This window comes from Cetorhinus maximus, chromosome 13, assembly GCF_964194155.1.
Source record: "Cetorhinus maximus chromosome 13, sCetMax3.hap1.1, whole genome shotgun sequence".
NCBI lineage: Eukaryota > Metazoa > Chordata > Chondrichthyes > Lamniformes > Cetorhinidae > Cetorhinus > Cetorhinus maximus.
Genome location: NC_135891.1, coordinates 90535891 through 90558370, shown reverse-complemented (window position 1 = coordinate 90558370; position 22480 = coordinate 90535891). Strand labels below are relative to the sequence as shown.

The 22480-nt window shown below is 42.9% G+C and overlaps 1 protein-coding gene across 1 annotated transcript in view; it reads right to left on the bottom strand.

The window, feature by feature from the left end:
- LOC144688799 (phospholipid-transporting ATPase ABCA1-like) overlaps positions 1–22480 on the bottom strand; it is a 132275-nt gene that overhangs the window by 41783 nt on the left and 68012 nt on the right. Inside the window, exons 16-29 of the mRNA XM_078555751.1 lie at positions 22258–22395; positions 21017–21231; positions 20118–20190; positions 16633–16835; positions 13734–13782; positions 11474–11578; positions 9611–9759; positions 8288–8412; positions 6001–6099; positions 3852–4035; positions 2397–2491; positions 2223–2255; positions 1485–1590; positions 229–303 (exon numbers count right to left, since the gene is read on the bottom strand). Of these exons, the coding sequence (XP_078411877.1) occupies positions 229–303; positions 1485–1590; positions 2223–2255; positions 2397–2491; positions 3852–4035; positions 6001–6099; positions 8288–8412; positions 9611–9759; positions 11474–11578; positions 13734–13782; positions 16633–16835; positions 20118–20190; positions 21017–21231; positions 22258–22395 (1649 nt within the window). The remainder of the gene's footprint in view (positions 1–228; positions 304–1484; positions 1591–2222; positions 2256–2396; positions 2492–3851; positions 4036–6000; positions 6100–8287; positions 8413–9610; positions 9760–11473; positions 11579–13733; positions 13783–16632; positions 16836–20117; positions 20191–21016; positions 21232–22257; positions 22396–22480) is intronic.

Genomic DNA, 22480 nt, shown 5'->3' with positions numbered 1-22480 from the left:
AATCTGGCCTCATCTTTTAAGGCCACATAGTTTAACTGAGTTTGATTGCTGCAGAGGGAAGCTTGTAGGTTGGCGGATGCTTGTAAATTATTAACTCCGGGTCAAAAGAAAACAGCAGCAAATAACTATTTTTTAAAAAAACTTTTGACACCTTGAAGTGTAATGGACTCAAAAGCTAAAAACAGAAAGACAATCAGGAAGCGATCAGTAGAAATCCTTCAGACATACTTTTACATTGTTTTTTGTGCTCAGTCCCTCGATAAAGTTTGCAATGTTTCCCAGCAGTCGGTCCATGGAACTGCCCTGATGGCAACAGGAAACTGAATGTCAATAATTCAAAGTGAGAGGCAAATACTCTAACTACAAATAAGGTAACAGACAAGTTAATTAATAAGCATTTCCAGGGCGGTTATATTTCATGTTTCACCACCCATCAATTTCACCAACAAGCCTGCAGTTCCACTAAGCATCTGCTGATGGCGCTCCAGCCCGAGCCATCAGTTGACAGGAGCAGTTGAGGCAGATGCCCAGAGCTGGGATTTATGGAATGTGTCATTTAGAATATATCTATCACAATGTATTCATATAAAATATATTCATTACATATTTATAGATTACAACATATGATTCATAGAGGAAAGGTTATATTTAAAATTACTTGCACAAGGAGTGGACCCCACTAAGTACAATCAATTATACAACACAAGACCGACCAGGCCACCTATAGCCAGGGCGTGGGGGTTTCAAAATGTATTTATGTTGAAGGACAGATTTAGGTTTAAACTGAAAACCACATAAATACACCATAGCAGCAACATATATAAAAAGCAAACAACTATCTATCTCAGAATTGATGAAAATTTACGATAGGATGAGCTGACAAACACCCATGTTCCCAACCCCTTAAGTAACAAACTAAGGCAGCAGATTTATGAATCACTCTGGAGCCCCCGATTAAAGCTGTCTGTCTGCTGAATGTAGAAATCCAACATAAAATGACTTTAGACCATCCCAATTAGTTGGTTCTTAACACTACTAAACTGACCCAAATTCCAAATGCAAATCCCATTCAGGGGCACAAAACATTCCCAGTAAGGGAAAAATGGAAAAATGTTACAATTGACTCCTCAAAGGCTTGGGTTGAGCAGAAGCTTTACTCTATATCTAACCTGTGCTGTGCATTCCCAGGGAGCGTTTGAGGGGGTTGTGCAGAGGAAGCAAATGTTGTTTCTAACCAGTGATGTACCTGACCTGTGAGTGCATGATGCTAACACATGCATGAACTAACAAAGCATTCCATTGCCCAGTGCCAACAGCCCTCATGTTCATTTTTCACAAAACAAAGACCACCCTATATAGCAGCTCTGAACAGCTCCTGAGGCTCATGGACTGGACTGTACATTAACTGTTGTTACTCAACATCTAACAGACATGCAGCAGAAAACACAACTTAAAGAATGCAAAGATTTAGGCCAGTTCCATACCTTTGTGACATTCATTCGTGACCTGATCTCAATAATGGAGTTATTAACTTCATTCAGGGAAGGTAAAACCTGGGAACTCTGTGCTCCCAATGAGAATCCTCCATACCTACAACAGATCATCACAATGAAGGGTCTGATTTTCTTCATTCTGCTCCCCTCTTATTGTATCCCCTTGAAGCCCGGACATGACATGAAAACATTACATTTTTACACTGTGCAGCTTCATCATTACTTTGATAAGAAAACACTATGCAAATGTTGGAAATCAAACAAACAAAAAGAAACGCAGAAACTTCCAGAAATATACAGCAGGGTTGTCAGCATCTAAAGGAAAGAAAAGACAAGCTGGTCTTCCTCAATTCCTTAAACATTAGCCCGATCTTTCTCTCTTTCAAATGCTGACAGGGTTGCTGTGTTATTTGTATTTTTTATTTAGAACTTTTATATTTATATACACACATTCTTCAAGGTAAAATAGTTAAAAGCCTTCAAACTCTCTAAAACCCGTCCCCATAGAGTAAGAAAAGAGAAATAATTTTTTGAAAGTTAGCCAAGATTGTACTTAGATTAGACAGCACTAGTGATAGATAGTCTGACATCTGACATCAGTGAATGTCCACAGGGAGAGACAGATTATTTTTATTTGGGGCAGTTAAAGTAAACAATACTCCTTAATATTTGCACAACCAAAATATGAATGTAAACCTGGCTATTATTAACCTTGTTGCAATAACTTACCTGAACTCATTAACCCACTTCTTGGTTTTCAGACTGTAAACATGAATAAGAGGTTTAAGTTAAATGCAGAATGCTGCGCTAAAAAGCATGGTTTTAAAAGCATACTTAAGACATTCAGTGCAAATTTAATGACAAATAAATTTGGTTTGCACTCAAGCTGGTGCTACTTTGTACCTTTTACTAATGATCTGAGGGTAGGTCTTCACAAGGTAGTCCGAGATATTCCTGCCAGTTAGGTTCTGAAGAATGTCTCCTGTGTTCCGTCGCAACTGTTCCAAAATATAAATCCGACTTTTGTCAGTACAATGCAGTATTATACTATCCCCAATTATATCCACTGCAGTCATGCACAAAGCAACCATCACAACTGGCCCATTACAATGTAATTACACCTTCTTGCCAGTGGAGAGGGGGGTTTAGATTGGGATGGGGCAGCGGGTGGGAGAAATTAAACATCTTAAATATATATCAAAAGGACTTCATAGTTGCGCCCCACAAGTCAGAGAGTTGAAAGATTAAAAATTTAATTCAGCGAGCCAGCACGGCTAATTAAAACGAAGGCTGAGGGGCACAGGGTGGAACAAAAACATTGGCTCCAGAGTCACAGTAGTAAGGCGCAATGGTTCACAGCTATAAATTACTGAAATATAAATTAAAATAGCTGCTGGAAGCCAGGGAGCCTTAAAATTAAGATATTAATAAAGAGCAATACTGAGCCCATCAAATACTGAAGGTAAATGGGAGGCCCCTAGGTAGGGTTCCTGCTGCCAACTGGTCCACGAATGCAAAAACAACCATTTTCAGAACATATATGCAAATCTGATCTGGAAGGAGCCGCCTGGAAAAGTGGTGGGGACAGATTCAATAGTCACTTTGAAAACTTTTAAAAGCTGGAACCTGAAGAGCAGGCAGCAGCACAGCCTGAAACAATTAAAAGCAGGTCCTTAAAAAATAAAGAGCACTCTCCTTAAAAACAAAAAGGGAAAAATGAGTTAACATTTGGACTTTTTAAAACATCAAAAAATTTTAAATATATAAACTTATGTGAAAGCAGCAAAAAAAAACCCAAGATGAAGGCCAAGCCAGCACACAAACGTACAGGAATTGTGACAAGTTCATTGGTGCTTCCCAAGAAAAATGTGGGTATAAGAATTGATACAGGGTGAAGTTAATCGAAAAAGAGAGACAAATGCATGTCAACAGGAAGTGAAGCCTGCAGACAGGAGTTGCGTGCAGACATAAGATTTTTGATAAATTACAGGTACATATTACAGACACTTCAGAATTACAACCACACTCCAATTATGTGGGTGCGCAGATCTGAGCATGTGCAGTAACATCAAAACAAAAGCAGTAAGATTACCTCAGGCCAGATTCTGTTTCCAATTCTACTAGAAATGCTTAATGTCACTACACATGACACTGTTAATCACACCCTCTGGTGTCCATTCTGAATTCCTAACGAATTAGCAAGAAATCTCACAACCTGGAGATCTGAGTAACATACAAGTGAGCCCTAGCTTTACCGATGCTTTTTCTGTATGTTTAAAAATTACCACCACCACAGACACAGCATGCAGAGTAAAACACCTACAACTACACCCATAGCCTCTGGTCTATCAAACTCACCTCAGAGGGTGGGAGCCCTCCTGCTCCTTCTCCACATTCAGGGAGCATCCTCTGGATATCGTCCGAGCTGCACTCACACGCAGGGGATGGATTTTGTGTTGTCCAATTACCACTGCGAAAGATGTCCATGACTGATTCTGAAACTGGGGGAGTTATCCATTCAGCTTCACCTGCTAGGCATTCTCTGTGGTGGGGAAGGGGGTGGGGGGGGGGGGGGGGCGAGAAACAGGGCAAGAAAATGGTGGGAAGAAATACAAATTAAAGGAAATTCTTAGAAGTTCATCGAATATAAACAAACGATTCAAGATTAATTACAAATTAAGGGGAAGGAACTTCTGGGGAGAGAACATTCTAGCACAGCAGTGTCCTCCTGCAAATTCCATTCCTAAGCCACTGACTCCCTGCAACTCTCTGGCAACTGTCTTGAGGCTAAACCAGAGTGTTCACAACCGTCATGTCCGTGACCCCGAGATAAGCTTCCGACCACACATCTGCACCATTACGAAGACCACCTACTTCCACTCCTGTCGCCTGCTCTGACTCAGTTCATCTGCTATGGAAACCTTCATCCAAGCCTTTGTTATCTCTAGAGTTGATGATTGCAATGCTTTCCTGGCTGGTTTTCCATTTTCTACCCTCCATGAGTTTCAGCTCATCCAAAATGCTGCTGTCTGTATCCTAACTCACATCAAGCCTTTTTCACCTATCACCCCTGCACTTGTTGATGTGCACTGGTTCTTGGTTTAGCAATGCCTCGATTTTAAAATCCTCATCCTAGGGCAGAATGTTCCCTGCGGCAGGTTTGCAAGCTTTGGTTGGTGGGGGAGAGGTGGCGTTGGCACTTGTAAAATTTCCTGAGTGGCCTCTTCTCACTGCCCCTATCCTGCCTGAAAATTTACATGTGACATGAGAGGTTGGGGGACAGCCCTCCCACCCTCAGCCCAACTGTGGCCCATAAGTGACCAAGGGCCACTTCCTATATAGCCTCAAACTTGAGGCTGGCAGTAGTTGTTCAGGGGGTCAAACTGGTCACTCTGCTTGGGCCTCAGGTGGAAAAAGGGGGGGGGTTGCACCTCCCTGAAGGGTCCCCTTTCCATATCCCCCTCCCCTATCTTATAACCTCCTCTGCACTTACAAGCCTCCAATATATCCACACTCCTCCAATTTTAGCCTCTTGTGCATCTCAGGTTTTAATTGCCCCAACATTGGTGGTTTTGCATTTAGCTGCCAACATCTTAAGTTTTGAAATTCCCTTCCTAAACCTCTCTGCTTCTCTTCCCTCCAAAATGCCCCTTAAAACCTACCTTTGACTAAGTTTTTGGCCATCTACCCCAATATCTCCCTGTGCCTCGCCGTCAAATTTTGTTCACGAGGCACCTTGGTATGTTTTACAACATTAATGATGCCAAATGAATCCAAGTTGATGTTCCTGATTTTGCCTTTGTGGGTAGTTTGATGCGTACCCTGAATGATGAGAGTCAGGGTTTGCATCCTTATTCCTGTTCATTTACAGGTACTATGGGTTGCTGATACTATTGGACCTTTGGTGTTCTGACTCAGTTTTTCTTAGTGCTGTACATACATCCTATTCGCAAAGCTCCAGAACCTTGCAGTGTAGCAGCTACAGATCAGTATACAGGAATTCTAAATGGAAATGAATGGAGCGGCCCAGGCTTTATAGGCTGTAGTTTGGATTCACTGTTCAAGGGAAGAAATTACTATTCTTGTGTGGGTGCTTACCATGTGCAATGGGGGTGTTACTCTGTTTATGAGGAGTTTGAAGTGAGTCTGACTAATCTCGGCATAGCCTCCAGAATCAGTACGTTATTAAAAAACTGTGGGCCATCAAATCTGGCGTCTCTTTAATTCAGTTCTCTGATCGCTTGTCTGTTTTTGTGAGCTTCACACAGAATGCATGGAGTAACTCACTGAATTCGTAATGTGGAGTGGGCCTAAGATTTGTTAATGTGTTAATTAAAGTAGTATTGGGAGGCAGATTAAAGGGAGCTAAATATTATGATATCAACAACAGGAATTTCTATTACTTGAGTGAAAAGCAACAGCTGCAGGGTGGGGGGGGAGGAAGAAAGACTAGATGCAAGCATTGTACAAAGACTGAGGAACAAAGTAACCTCGGACTGACACTCACTCAGTCGCTCCATCTGCCATACACTTGGTGCCAAATCCAGGATCGTCGAGGAGTGCACTGATCAGCTCACGAGTACTAGGATCCTCTGGAAAATCATCACTGAAGGGCCGAAAAGATAAATTGGGTCAACAATATCAACATTGAGCTCAACAGGTTTGAGCTCAACACATTTGTTCATAATCAGAAATACAAACTGTGCAAATCATTGGAAAGACAGAGCTGGACCAGATACTACAAGCAAATCTCCTGCCTGTTCTAACAACAACAGGTAGGCAGAGACACCAATAGATTCAAGAGGTCACAGTAGTCATCTTCTACTTACTTGAGAATCACAAGGTCTGTGGGTTAATTCCCTCCCTGGGATGGTACAGAGTCACACAACTCAGGTTCCATCGCCAGTCTGTGGTGAGCTGACAGACCACAGCCAGGAGGGTGGCTAAGGCTTAGATTGTGGTCTCACCATCCTTGGCAGTGTGGGTGGGGAGGGGGGAACAAGAAGAAGAAGAGGCGGAAAATGTTTCTGCTCCTGCTGGAAAGCGCATGTGCAATTGGGCTCGATTGTGATACCTCCCAAATTCAAATCTCAACACTGCACACCACAATTACAAATAAGACCATTCAGCTGATCTTAGCTCATCCATCTAGAAAAAGACTCACCACCTCCCCTAGCATCTAACAGACTCTTGGGGCTGAATTTTTAAAAGGGTGCAGAGGCAGGACCAGAGGCAGACAGGCTCTCAATTTCCTGCCATCGACTGGCATGCCTGCTTGCCGGCATGTTCTTGCCTCAGGGCCATTTTAGAATATGCCAATTTGGGGCAATATAGGGGATTGAGGGAGAGGGGAATGGCTAAGCGCCGCAATCAGGCATCATTAAGGTTACTCTGCCGATACTGACTGGAACTTTCAGGCCCCGAGGCCGAAACTCAGCCAATGAAAGGAGGCAACCTCCTGGCCTCAGACAGGAGGCCAGCACCCCATTTACTATTTTTAACCTCCCCCATAGCCGTGATTACAAGATGGCCAGAGGCCACCCCTGTGGAGTGGTTTTCAATCCGCAGCAGAGGTCTGGCAACAGGTCTCCATCTCCAGTCTCTCTCCTACATAAATTGGCAGCTTCCACATCTAACGGCCTTGCTGCCACTCTTGGTGCTCGAGGGCCTCCGGTTGGCCCTCCACCATCAGAAGCACACCTACCATCTTTAATGAGACAGCGAGCACACTCCCTGGCCACTAATTAGCCAGGTTATCAAAAATTGTGTCAGGCGTCAGGCACTGATGTGAAGCAGAATTAAGACCCAGAAACGCACCCCACATCAGAGTCTTGGCCCCAGCACTAAAATCATCCCTTTGGGTTTGCATTGGACTCTATTCTATTCTAACTTCCACTCAATGTGTTGATCACACAGCATGAAGAGCGACTTAAACATGCTGACATTCACCGTCTTGGTTCACACACATAGCATAGCCACTTCAGTGAGGGGGGGGAAGCGGGGTGCCAGAGAAGCCACACCCCAATGAGAGCTGCTGTCTTTTAAAGGGGAGGAAACTGAAAAAAAACACATATGCATTGACCTTTTACCTAATATTATTGATTTTTGTTTAATGTTTTTGACCCTGCCATAAATATTCAGTGGATATAGACTCAGGCATTACGTGCAGACTGACATCATCAAATGTTCCATGGTTTCCAGTAGGCAAGATGGAAAAATGGATGAATATTGTGGAGTTTTCTTTGATTAATTTTGGACATCTGGGAACATTTACACAAACTTTCCCCCAGGAGATTAAATGTGTGGGTAGTGGCCATGATAGGGCGGAAGGACATGTGTTACAAAAGGATTGCATTTGATGGGCCAAATACTGTCTTCTGTCAGCTTTGTCTAGTTGGGAGAACTGTTGCCTGTTAGTCAGGAGGTTTGAGCCCCACTCCAGGTCCTGAATGCCAAATATAGGCAACTATTCAAAGCAGCTCTCCTGGTGTCCTGGCCAACACTCCTCCCTCAATCATCACCGCCAAAAAGAGATTTGACTGGTCACTCCTCTCACTGTGGTTTACAGAATCTGGCAGTTTAGAAAATGACTGTTGCATATACCTACATAATGACAGTGACTCGTGTACTTGAAAATGGTGACGCACTTTGGAACATTTGAGACATGTGATAAGGCATTGTACGAATCAAAGTCTTTCTTAGGGCTCTGACCAGGGCTTCCTGCTACTTAATAGTACAATGTTCAACACCCATCACTGCTCGTTTTGGACTCTTGGGAGATATAAATCAAGTACCTGATGAAAGTGTACTGTTCGCCATACATCCAGGGATTCAATTCCAATGGTGGATATTTCCCAAATGGAGGCACAATCATACTGAAGAACAGAGCAACAAACACAAACAATGCAGGTAGCACAATCTGGAAAAGATACAACAGGAAACATCCATTGGTTCATTTAAGCCAGTGCTAATAACTATATATAAAACATGACCTATGAGCTCCCCAGCACTGATGTGCTCTATTTTATGTAAACTAGTGATACACAAGGGCTTAATTAAACAAGGACCCCACCAACTAAGATGGGTTTACTTGGAGGCTGCAATTTAAAATTGCAGTTAGCAGCACTCAAGTGGGAGACTAACCAGAAAATCTCCATTTTAACTGCCCTCCCTGCTCATTTTCTGTCAGGTTGGAGTTGGTGAGGTGGCGGGGGGCAAGAAGAAAGGGTTAAAGCCCCCTCAGTGTCAGCATTCAACACCCCCAGGCAGGTTGATTACGAATTAGATGTTGAGTACAGGTCCCTCTGCACTAACCCTCAGAAATGCATCCCATTTCTTCACCAGTATGACGGTTCCATTACTCACTCGGGCCACCTTGAGCAAGGTCACCGAGTAGAGTTGAGCTGAGGACATTTTTTGCTGTGGACCCACAGGGACAAGGTTAAAGCTGGCCAAACAAATCTCACGTTGGAGTCTTAAATCCATCAAAGGAGGAAAACGTTAATCATTCTATAGACTGCGTTTTAACCCGGGCCCCAGCAGTGGCAACGCTTTAATCAGCCTCTGAGTAATGAAAATGAAAACTCAGCCAGAGTTTAAGCACTGGGTCGCTTTTCAGTGACTCCTCCAGAAAGTCTGCACGTGATGATTGGCGAGCAACCTAGTGTCGAAAAGCTTACTGACAATCACGCTCCAGATGATACATGGCCACGTGGACGTGGCACTCAAAAGGAGCTAGCAGCTGTTGAACTGTATCCAGGCAACTCAGCTGCTTTTTGGGGGAGGTTTTTTTTAAAAAAAAGTTCCTTCTGAGGATGAGAGAGTTGCCGACAAGTCTGCCAGTTATTTCCATCCCTAATTGCCCGGAGAAGATCATGGTGGTAGGCCTTCATCTTGAACCATTGGGTAGTGGTTTAATGCAACTCAACATCTTGCTAGGCCACTTCAGATTGTAGTTACCAGTCAACTACATAACTACATTGATGTGGGACTGGGAGTCACTAGTGTGTGTGTGTGTGTGTGTGTGTGTTTGGGGGGGGGGGGTGGGGGGGTAAAGGGGAGAAGGTGGAAAAACTGTAAAAATATCACATTTTAATCCTACAGACAGTTAAAACTACCTGAGCAAAAAGTCCTCTGCGGCTTCGGCGGGCATAGAGAAAGCGTTTGATGAACAAGGAATGGAATTGCTGTCGGGTGAGCTGCCAGCCATGTAACTGGCATGAGCCTCTGCCTTCCATACTATGCATGAAATCTGTCTCCTTGGGTTCTGAGCAAAAGTTCAAAGTAAACTTTTATTACAACATGGTGAAGCTTGATGCTTTTACCTTAATATTTTATAAGATAACCAGCCTGTAACTGAAAATTATTAGGTTAGTTGAAGATTGCAAATAATTCAACAAACAATAAATAATCTTCTTCTGTGTTGTTTTATCTTCTAAAATTTCACTTGGTAAAGTTGACTGACACTCTGGCTGTCATTGGGCTGAGCTCAGTGTTCACTGCTGAAGCTGTAATTAGAAAATTATTGACTTAAACTTACACATATCATTTCAACTTCCCCTAAAATATTCTCCTCTCGGTTCTCACTTCCTCCAGGTACCAGGCACCTTCTCATATCTTCCCAAAGCAGCCATTCTTCACAGGCAAGATAGACACTGAGTTTCTGCAGACCGGCTGTGAGAGATGTCACAGCCAATCCTGTTCAGATGTCTGTCCACATGTGCAGATTCCAGTGAAATCATGATCAGGAATCCTCAGCCAGCTCTCTCCTTAAACCAGGGACAGAGTTCCCCAACGTCAGTCTCATTTGAGATCAGCTAGCTCAGCACAGACCATAAATTCTATGACCTTAACCCAGTCACTGATGGTCATTCTCTTGCTTAAATGTTACTCTAAGACTTAATGGGTTTAAGTATTGGACAAATGCAAGAGGCTCTATGATCAAAACAGCCATTCTTTCAGGTTTTGCGCACACCCCTAATTGATTAACTTCAATCAAAACTGTATCCAATTTATATCAAGTCATACCTTTTGTTCGAACTTTCCTTTTTACTGGCATTTGGAAAGCATTAGAAAAAGAGACACAATATGTTCAATATAAAAAACATTCAGGAAATAAGTTTAATATAATAATCTTGAATTTGTGCCAAATTCCCAGGCATACTGTTCCCACAATTGGAACAAGTGGTAAAAAGGCACCTAGATTTAGCAGTATTCTTAGTGTTAAATTTGGACATTAACACTCAACTATTGGGAAATACACAGTGCATTTTGCACTTGCATTTTTATTAATGATCCTTATTATTTTACTAAGTGTTTTCACTTTTTGCCATTTTACTCTGTTCTTTTTAGACTAACACTCTGGCTAAGAGAGCCACTCAGGCAGATCCCAGACTAGCACCGATGCTCCCCTGTGGCTGGCCACCTTGAAGTGCCAGGGATGTTGCAGCTTGTGAACCTCCCCTCTGAATTTCCATCTGCAACCTGTGCTCAGCACTTTGCCACTTGCTGCCACTCATACTGACAAACGACCAGAGAACTAAGACTTTCCATCAACTTTCCTTTAGCCCTTTGGATTCTGAAATAGATTTCCAAGGGGTGCCCGCCATTCCTTCATCCCCATTACCTGTTTCCCTTCCCTTCCCTTTCTCTCCTTACTTGTGCTGCTCCCAAATAGCTATTCTTCATAAGTGAGCCTAGACAGAAATTGCTGTCAGACTATTCAACTTTGAGGATGGGGTACTGTCAAGTACAATGGCAGCACACCACTAGACACAGGATGTCAGGATCAGGAGAACAGGGTCACAAAGGCCTAAAGCAGAACTGTGACCGTCAACCCAGCTGGAAAGAACTAATGGCTTGGGAATTAACTCTGGGTCCTTTCTGGCCTGTATTGTTCAGTATCACATCAGCTGCAGGGAGGGTCAGTGACACACAACAATATTGCCCCCAAAGTTTATCAGTATCATTAAGTATATTACCAGGTTCTGTGTCAGGCATCTCGAAGTCTCCTTCCTCACTGACTGGCTGCAGTGTGTGCTCACTGGACCTTGAGCATCTGACCCTTTTAATGGGAACATTTCCATCTGTAAGTCCCGAGAAAAATAGTAAGGATACAGAAAGTGACAAATAAACCTTGAGTAAATGAAACTGCTATAAAGTTCAGACATAAGCCGTTTTGCTGATGCAACCTGATCACCTGTCAACATTTGACTCTGACCTCCATTGGCTCCAGTAATTGACAAATAGCCAAACATGGCCCAGCATGAAATCTCACCTCAGAACCTGATCTCTCCATTGGTGTAAGTGCAATGGACTCCTGACCAATGTTCTGTAATTTTCCTTGGCTGTATACATGCCTGTTTGTTGCACTGTATGGTCCCTTTAATATCGCTGTGCATGCGTGCATCTGCAAGTGAACACTGGTTGTACACAGTCTGTTTGTTGTGGATTGCTGTGCAGTCGCACACCAGCGCAGCTTAGAGGAGATACTACTCGTGACTTGAAATCTTGATGATTTAATATATTCCTTCCCCCCGCCCACCCCACTCCCCAGCAACTCAGATCAATGTGATTAAGCAAAACAAAAACACTCCGACACTGCAAATGTCCTTAAATGAGAACAGAGTGTGAGTGGGAGTGTAGAGGTAAAGCAGAAGTCACACATAGCTCCCTTGGTTTTGCTGCAGTGCGACTGTGATTCTCGTGTTTATATACAGTGCAAGGCGACCCACTGAATTGAGTGCACAGGCAATGCTGATGCTTTAAAAATAACTGCATAGGAACACTGCAATAGTTTTCCGAAAAAAGACCAAAGTCCAACTGGTTCACCTTCTACCATGCCGGTAGCCTCATAATACAATGATAATGCAGTTATTGACTAACTGTGGCAATACAACAGACCCAGTGATTACACGAGGAAAACCCCAGGGTGGTGAGCTTTGGGAACCAAAGTCACATTTTCCCTCTCAAGCTTGCTACACTTAGAGCACATCATGCTTCAAATTACTCATATATTGTACACCACGACATGGCCTGTGTACATAAAGAGGCAATTTAAATGAATGTATCTCCAGCAAGTGGGACCGCATCACCTCAAATACATATGGCATAGCCCCACCGCAAAATTGTTATTTGTTATTTTATTCTTCCACCATCCCTTATCCAAATTTCCTTCTCTTTCTCTCTCCATATGTGCATTCTTGCTATAGATATGCTCCATCAGCAGTGACAGCCACCCAATTCCAGTAGGTATCAACAGGCTCCTTCTCTAGAGGGTTAGCACATCGTACTCTCATTGTGTCAGCTCTTAACATAGGACAGCATGACACAGGAGGCTATTTGGCCCATTACATATCTATGGCTCTTTCGAGGGCGATCCAGTTAATCCCCACTCCTCTGCTCTTTCCCCATAATCCCTGAAATTCTTATTCGAAAACTGCTATAGAATCTGTATCTAACACTTTCAGACAGTGCATTCTAAATTCTAACTAGGTGTTGTGTAATGAATTATTTCCCCATGCCACCTCTGGTTCTTTTGCCAATCACCTTAATCTGTGCTCTCTGGTTATCAACCATTCAGCTAATGGAAACAGTTTCTCTAGTTAAATGTTTTACGATTTTAAACACCTCTATCAAGTCTCCTCTTAGCCTCCTCTGCTCTGAGAACAACAACCCCAGCTTCTCCAGTTGAGCCAAGCAATTGTAATTCCTGATCCCTGGAACCATTCTTCTAAATCTCTTATGTACCTTCGCCAAAGTATTTTTGTCTTTGCTAAAGTATGGTGTCCAGAATTAGATGCGATACTCCAAATGGGGTCAGACTAGTGTTTCACATAGGTTTAACATAGCTCCCGGGCTTTTGTATGCTATGCCTTAATTTACCAAGTCCAGGATCCCATATGCTTTGTAACTACTTTGTTAATCTGTCCTGCTACCTTCAGTTTGTGTACAAATACCTCCCTCCTCACTGCCACTCCAGGTCTCTGTTAATGTTAATCTTTATAATTGTATCATTTAACTTTCATTGTCTCTCCTCATTCTTCTGACAAAAATGTATCAGCTCATGGCTTTCTTCAATAAATTTCACCAGCCGCTCCCGGGACTACCGATCGCACCCGCACACCGACCTTAAAATCTTGCCCTGCGTCTCGGGGCTTTAAATAGGATTTTCTAAATAAAACATTTGTGACGAGTGATTGAGAATGGTGTGAAAGTGTATAATGATAACCACTAAGTTACCTGCAACATCACTGTCCACTCCTGTGTTTTCAGCCACTTTGAGAAAAATCTAGAAGATATACCACACCTTAAAAATGTATCCATTAAAAGAAAGACTTGCATTTATATAGCGCTTTTCACAACCACCAGATGTCTCAAAAGCTCTTTACAACCAATGAAGTAATTTTGAGTCACTGTAACATATGAAACGCAGCAGCCAATTTGCACACAGCAAGATCCCACAAACAACAATGACCAGATAATCCATTTGTTTTTGTGCAATGCTGATTGAGGGGTTAATACTGCCCAGGACACTGGGGATAGCTCCCCTGCTCTTGTTCAAAATAGTGCCAGGGGATCATTTACATCCACCCAAGCAGGCAAATGGGGCCTTGGCTTTAATGTCTCATATAAAAAATGGCATCTGTCATAGTACAGTGATCCCTCAGTATTGCACTGGAGCGTCAGCCTTGATTTTTATGTTCAAGCTTTGGAGTGGGACTTCAACCCAGAACCATGTAATCAGAAGCGAGAATTACCAATCAAGCTACATTAAATAAAATTTCATCAATTTCAAAAGAGACAGGGGCTAAAACAAAAAGTGATGAATCATCGGATAATGATATTAGGTATAGAGACAGAGTGCTGTAATTTAATCTGCCTGTCGCACATCATTAAGTGTGACAACAAACAGCAGTAATGTGAGTAACTGCATAAACTGTATTGAATTCACTATCAGAGGCTTGTGAACGAGTTATCAAACTGTAACCACTTGTTCGAATAACTCCCCCCTCCAATTTGATTTTCCACTCTGTGACTCTAACTTTCTCCAGTGTCAATGATCAACACAAACTGGCTGTTAGTGACTGGGTGGTGCAGTGGGTTAGCTACAGTCTTTTCATTTTGGGTTCAAATCCAGTCCAGGTTGATGGGACTAACATCTCCTGGCTCTGCCAATTGCAGGAATCTACGTGAGCCGAGTTTGCTCCAATCCACTTCTCCAGCACAAAGCTGCCCCTAATTGAACAGTCCCACTCAGGCCAAACCAAAAAATCTACCTGTTAGAGCTGCCTCAATCTCCACCACACTTTAGTATGAATATCAAGGCATTGAAGAGGGTGCAGGAGAGATTTACCAGAATGGTACCAGGATGAGATACTTTAGGTATGTGGCAAGACTGTGGAAGGTGGAGTTGTTCTCCTTAGAGCAGAGAAGGTTAAAGGGAGACATAACAGAGGTATCCAAAATTATGAGAGGTTTTGATAGTTTTCCCCCCATCTAGTCTGTTTCCATTGGAAGAAGGGCTGGAAACCAGGAGGCAGAAGTTTAAGATAATTAGGTAGTGGGGCGACGATGAGAAATTGTTCCCAGGTGTGGGTGGGTGGATAACCAAAGGACACAGATTTAAAATAATTGGCAAAAGAACTAGGGAAGAGGTGAAGAGATTTTTATTTTAAAAAGAACTTGAGTTATGATGGTCTAGAATACACTGTCTGAAAGGCAGGTGGAAGAAAAGTTCAAATGTTAACTTTCAAAAGGGAACGGGATAAATACATAGAGGAGCATTTTTGCAGGGTTCTGGGGTGATGGGGGGTGGGAATGGGACCAATTAGACAGATCCTTCAAAGAGCTGGAACAGGCATAATGAGCCAAATGGACTTCTTCTGTGCTATAAGATGCTAATATATGCAACCATTCACAATGCTCCATAACAGTGTAGCCTTGTCTGAGAGAAACTGGCTGAACACGCAAATGCAGATAAATGTGGTCTCCTAGTCGCATATCACACAAAGCCCCATAATCCACACCATTGTACAAGATCATTTTGACCGGAGGCTAATCTGAAATTAACACACCATTCACCCATAACCCTCAACTTTCCCTCTGCATGGGCAGTTGAATGGGACTGAAGCCTGGAATGAGAATGATTCAAACAATATCTATTCTACCACATAAGCATACCAAAAGTACTTCCGAGAGCACGCACTGTTGTCATGCATGAAATACGATAGCTAATTTGCGCACAGTAAACCACAATGAGAGATATGACTAAATGATCTGTTTTATTAATATTAATTGAGGGATAAATATCGTACAGAACCCAGGGAGGAGTGAGGGGTTAGGGATTGGAACTCCCTTGCTCTTCTATTAGTGCCATGGGATCTTTCATGTCCATCTGATGAGCTGACAGAGTTAGATGCAGAGTAAAGCTCCCTCTATCTACCTGGCCTGGAAATTTCACTCAACTGTGCCTGATACTGCCATGGAGTGCCTGATGTGGGAAAGCGTTCTACCCCTCAACCCAAGAAACACAACAACATTTATAAAAACAAAGACCTTTAAATGTAATTCATTAATCATGAAATATGTTGGGATGCTCGGAGGTCAAGATATGTCATATAAAGGGGAGTTCTTCCTTTCAAAGTCAATAAAAACCAACAAGAAAGCTCAGCTTTACCCTCCTATAAAAGCACTCCCCCATCAAAAAACAGTAACTTGTATTTACATAGCTTTTTAATGAAGTGAAATATCCCAAAGCACTTCACAAGAGCAATATCAACGTTTCACACTGAGCTACATGGGAGATAACTTGGTAATGAAGTAAGTTTTAAGGAGCATCTTAAAAGGAGGAGAGAGCGAGGGGTAGTGAGCTGGGAAGATTTAGGAGTGAATTCCAAAATTCGGGGCCTAGGTGGCTGAAGGCAAAGCTGCCAATGATGGAGCAAAGAAAACAGTGGATGCACGGGAGGCCAGAATTGGAGAAGCGTAGAGATCTTGGAGGGTTGTAAGGTGGGAGGAGGTTAGAGGGATGGGGAGGAACAAGGCCATGAAGAGATTTGTACACAGGGATGAGAACTTCAAAGAAAAACAAGGCATTGCTGGACCGTCGTCATATTTCAGTCCATTCCTCTGTGCTTACCTCTTCGAGGCTGGTGTCCGAGATCCCGTAACTGGAAATTCCAAGCTCACATAGACGGTTATCTAATTCTTGGAAGAGTTCCACGAAAGCGCCATCTTTTGCTCCAACATAGGGTAAAATGTAAGTCATTTCGTGCCCAAAATCTTCCACCAGACGTGCATTGGAGACATATTTCTGAACCAGTGCTAAGACAGTTGATACGTCTAGAAAACACAAAAACAAGGAGACAAACATGAGAACCACACCCCTGACCCAAGGTCCGCAGCTGGCCTACCAAACAAACCACAGGGAAGGGCCCAAGGTTTTGTTTGTCCTTTATCTCGAAAAGAGGTGGGACTGAGTCTTAAGATGAATTTCCTGTCCCAACCTAACATGTTGGCCCAAAAAGATCAGCAAGATTTAAAATAAATAAATAAATAAAACAACACCTGAACTTTGAAGGGTTTTTGGTGAAACACCAGATGTGTCTAGAAACAGATAGCCACATGAGTTTTATACACTTATCTTTTGTTACATTGAAATGTAGGTAAAATTCCATGCGAGTCTTAAATCAAAAGCTTTTAATTTAAAAAATTTCCCGGTGACAGTAAATATCTTCTGATTGACTTCAGGGTGTTCTAAAGCCAGTGTGAGCTCAAGCTGCCCTGAGGATTTACTGATAAATAATGAACCTCAGTGTCAAATTTTGTTTGATGTTGCTCCTAAGGAGCTCCTTGAAACATTTTACTATGCTAAAGGCGCTATATAAATGGAAGTTGTTGCTGTCAACAACTGACCCAGCTGTCAGGGTCAGTTCTTACCCAGTTTTAGAACAGAGGGGCGCACATGCCACTGAAATATGGTAAATTGCAACACCACAGCTACACCACCAAAAGACACCAGACACCAACATGGCAGACAGACACGGCTACACGCCCAGAACGTATACCTAGAGCAAACCACTCAGACTCAATCATCATTCTATATCATCCACGCTGTACTAGTTCAATTCTCAGGCCAGTCTCACGCTGCAACTTCAAGCGCTCTCAAAGATCCACTGTCGCGCAAACCACACTAACGTGTAAAAATTTAAAAAATACGTTAGTGATTAAAAGCTAGCTTGCTCGCTCTCTTCTTCCTCCTCGCCCACATTGAAGTCCCAAGAAACAGTCAAAAATGGGAAGATAAAGGCCCAGAGATATATAGAGCAAGACACTTGCCAAGTTCCATGGGGAGAGGTTTCTGGAGCCATAATAGAAGAATCAGAACCGAATATTATGAATGTAATAGTGAATAATGTATCGTAACCAGAGAGAAATTGCAATAAAGGAAGTGAAAAGCATTCTCCTTAAATCAAACTCTTCTGTAAAGCTCATACATACTTACTTGAGTTAAAATTGCACTTTGTAAGAAATTCTGTTCTCTGGTGTTTTAACCCATTCATTTCAAGCAGGTTAAGCCCTTCATTAAAATAGGACACAGAGGAATTTCATACAAACCCATTACTAACAATGACCAGCATGATAACTGAACTCCTTAAAAGAAGTGAGGCTGTAAAGCTTTGTTTCTGAGCAGAGGGACCTTCTTAACATTCTCTCAAACAAGGGCAGAAGTATTATGTTATATCACACCCAGTGTATTATTCTACTGCTAAAGTTTGATTATATAGGACTCTAGAACCTTAAAGGGACATTTAAAGTGTCCTTGCTGTGCCTTGCTGAGTCAGTTGTTAATGACAACAGCAACTTGCGTTTGTCTAGCACCTTTAACATAGTAAAATCTTTCAAGAAGCTTCATAGGAGCAACATTAAACAAAATTTGATACTGTGGTTCATTGTTTATCAGTAGATTCTCAGGTCAGCTGGAGTCCATTCTGACTTTGTGTATTTTTTAAATCATTCTTGGATGTGGGTGTTGCTGGCTGGGCCAGCATTTATTGCCCGTCCCTAATTGCCCTTGGGAAGGTGATGGTGAGCTGCCTTCTTAAACTGCTGCAGTCCCTGTGTTGTAGGTACACCCACAGTGCTGTTAGGAGGGAGTTCCATGATTTTGACCCAATGACAATGAAGGAACAGAGATATAGTTCCAAGTCAGGAAGGTGAGTGGCTTGGAGGGGAACTTCCAAGTAGTGGTGTTCCCATGTGTCTGTTGCCCTTGTCTTTCTAGATGATAGCGGTCATGGGTTTGGAAGGTGCTGCTGAAGCAGTCTTGGTGAGTTCCTGCAGTGCATCGTGTAGGTGGTACACATTGCTGCCAGTTTGTGGAGGGAGTGGGACACCTGAAGTCAATCAGAAGATATTTTCTGTCACCAGCAAAGTTTCTCCTTTTCTGAAATTAAAAGCTTTTTATTTAAGAGTTGCATGGAATTTTACCCACGTCTCAATGTAAAGAACGATAAATCTGTTTCTAGACATATCCTGGTGCTTCACCAAAATACCCAAAATCCTTCAAGATTCATGTCTCGCATTATCTATATTTAAAATCCGACTGATCTTTTTGGACCAATGTGTTGTTAGGTTGGGACAGAGAATTCATCCTGAAGCTCAATTCCACCTCTTTTATAGACCAGGCAGAATCTTAAGCCCTCCCCTGCGGTGGTATGCATTTAATTGGGTGAGGGGGTGGCTGGTGGGGACTCTGTCACATTCGCACCTTCACCCGTTTAAGTGTGTGGTGTAAAGGCCTGCCCACTGAAAGGTCTCATCCCACCACCGCTGCTGGGATTAGCTCCTGGTATTTGCTTGCAGACGTTTGGGTGGTCCCTTGTTAAAGGGGACTTGATGCCTGATTGAGACACCTGGCATTGGGAAGGGAAGGCCCACTGAAGTCCAACTCCCACCCTTGCTTCTGAACCCCTTGCCCCCAGCCACCCCCTACCCGCCACTCACCTGTGCCTGGGTCCCTCCTCGATCCGAGGCCTTGAGTGGGTATAGTATGGGCAGCAGCCACCCCCTTTCTAGTGGTGCTGCTGAGCGTAGAAGAGTTGCTGGCCTCCAGTCGACTGGTGGGTCTCGGCGGCTGGGATACCCCCCTCCCTCCCGGGTCCTTGATTCAGGCCTGTCAAGCGCCCGAGTGACAAGATGCAGCAGACCGTCCCAAAAAGACAATGCATGGGTCTCGCTGGCTCTCTAGCTGGTGGCCGAGACCCGCATTGCCTCCAGAAGATTCCACCCATTGTTTCATTAAGTGTAACAGTCATTTCAGACTCACTCTGTTGAATGGACTGTCTAGATGAACAAGCCATGAAAACCTGGGTCTATCATTCTGCAGTCAGAAGAAAGGAAAGATTCTGTGGATTTGCCTCCAAAACCCATGGGAATGTTTTGCAAATGTAGAAGTTAGAGAATGATGTAAAGGCACCGCTCAACTGAAACTGAATCCATTTGAATTACAAAAGATAGAATTACCTGAGTGCTGAATTGGATTACGAGTGCTGTAAACTACTTCTGAAATGGAACAATGACAAAGCACACCTCATTCTAACCAATAAAGGGAATGAAACATACCCAAAGCACCAGTTTCACTGTACTGCTCACTGCCAAGGCCAGTGTCATAGCTCCTCTCAGAATCACTGTCATCCTGGTAATATTAAGAAAACAACAGACAGTTAATGATGAGTAAAGGCCATTTGGTCCATCAGAGTGGGCCCCTTTAGTGTCCCTGCATTTTGAGTGTCCCCGATTGTTTTTAAACCAGAGAATTTTAATGCTCCAGAAAAGCAAATGAGTTTGTGCATGCATGTGCACACAGTGCAGGACAGCAAAATGATTGAAAAGAATAGAAGATGAGGTAAATCATGTGGCTATATTTAAATGTTTTGTAATAACTGTAGTTATTATAATAAGTTTAAAAAAATATAAATTCATTAATCCAACCGATTTACTTCCCTCCCGTGTCAAAATCAAGGTTTAATGCACCATCTCCTACTCTGACTGATTCTTTCCCAGGACCTCAAAACTGTGGAACTCCTCACCTCGCCTAGTTTTCACCCCTTCTTATGATCTACAGGCTTTTAGATCCAATCTTTGATTTTACCAAACCATTACTTTCTAATGTACTTGATACTATTATCTTCTCATTCCACCCTTACATTCCAGCACTTTTATAAATTAAAACTGTCTCAAAATTTATCCAAATTCACTGGACAGTCTTTTTGGACAAATGAATACTTGGCACCAGGTCAAGATGATCATTCCAAATCTAAAAAAAAGAAATCAGCTACTTCAAAGGCTACATCTTGTCTGTAGCAATGGCAATTTCAACATTATCCATTGCTAGTGTTGGAGAGTCATTCCCATTGCCACAGAATTCCTTTCCTTCTGGAGTTGTGGTACTGTGGGCCTTGGGTCACTCACATTGCTCAATAGTATAAGAAGCGCGTACGTAGACATAATTCTCAGGCTACCTTCCTCACACCGATGGTGGTGCTGCTGGAGCTGGCTGGTGTTGTCTTGTCATTCTCTTTTTTAACTAAGGTCAGGTAATATCCAGTCCCCAAATGGTTTTTGAGGAACAGCGAAGAGCCACAGCAGCAGAGTTTTCCATGTGAGATGATGGCAATTCTGTCCCCAAGGAGGTCCGCCTCATCCATGTAATGGGTCGATAATATTATGGTGCGGCCTGCAGAATGACGAACCACAAAACCAACAAAAGCACTTTCCTTTAAAAAAACTCCATAAGTAGTTACAGGTTTGACTGAGCTGTCAAGTTCCCAAATTCAATCCCTGGTCAGCAATGAGTGAACTGATCTCTGCTTGCATGGCTGAGTGCGCCACTAAAATTGTTCCCAGTAGCCCTAGGGATAGGGGCTGGGGAGCAGAGCGATGTCAATCAGCTGGTATTCCTGCTGAAAGGGACAGCATCGGGCTCGGCCAGCATGTCCTCCACAGTCACAATTGTCTGGCAGACACGAAGGGGTTTTTTAAAAGTCATTTTACGGGATGTGGGTGTCGCTGGCTAGGCCAGCACTTATTGCTCATCCCTAATTGCCCTTGAGGTGGCGGTGGTGAGCTGCATTCTTGAACCGCTGCTGTTCCTGTGGTGTAGGTGGCTACCTGGGAAAAGTACCAGAGGATATCAAGCATCTTTAACCCAGCACCCACTAAAATGTTTAGGACAAGAAAGGAGTGAGCCAGTTTTTTGACCTACCTGGGAGTATAAAGCCTGGCAGGAGTGGTGTTCGTACAGCCAGTAATGGAAACATTTGTTTTAGTTTAATGACCATTGATTTTTGCTTTGGAACAAAAAATTTAAAGGATCAATGAAGAAATCCCCGAATTTGGGTTAAAATTTGGTTCGGGTGACCTTTGGATACTGGTCTTGGTAACCAGAAAAGCAAAAATGCCTTGGTCACAGAAGCAACTGCGAAGAAACCCGTATGAGTTAGGGAGGGAGGAGACGAGGATCTGGAAAATGGGAAAAAGGCTTGGCAAGTGACCTGAAACTGGCCCGTTGTTTTCCTCGTATTTTTCTTTTTTGAATAAAATTGGTCACAATTCCTTGCAATTTTTCAGAGTTTACACCAGCAACTTAGGCACAAAAGAGAGATGTTTGTAAGCAGAGAACATCCAATGATTTATTGCAGATCGAAGCGCGACTCTCAATCAGCATTAGTCCCACCAACAAGTCATGTGATACCTGACTCACCTTTCCTATATTTAAGCAGGAGCTCCCATATTCCTCGGCGGGAGTAGGGGTCAACACCAGCAGTTGGTTCATCTAAAATAACAACTTTTGACCCACCAACAAACGCTATGGCGACTGAAAGCTTTCGTTGCATGCCACCTTAGAATACATAAATAGACCATTTACACATTTAGGCAGGAAAAAAAAAAACATGCCAACCTCCTACATGGAGGGATGTGAAGAA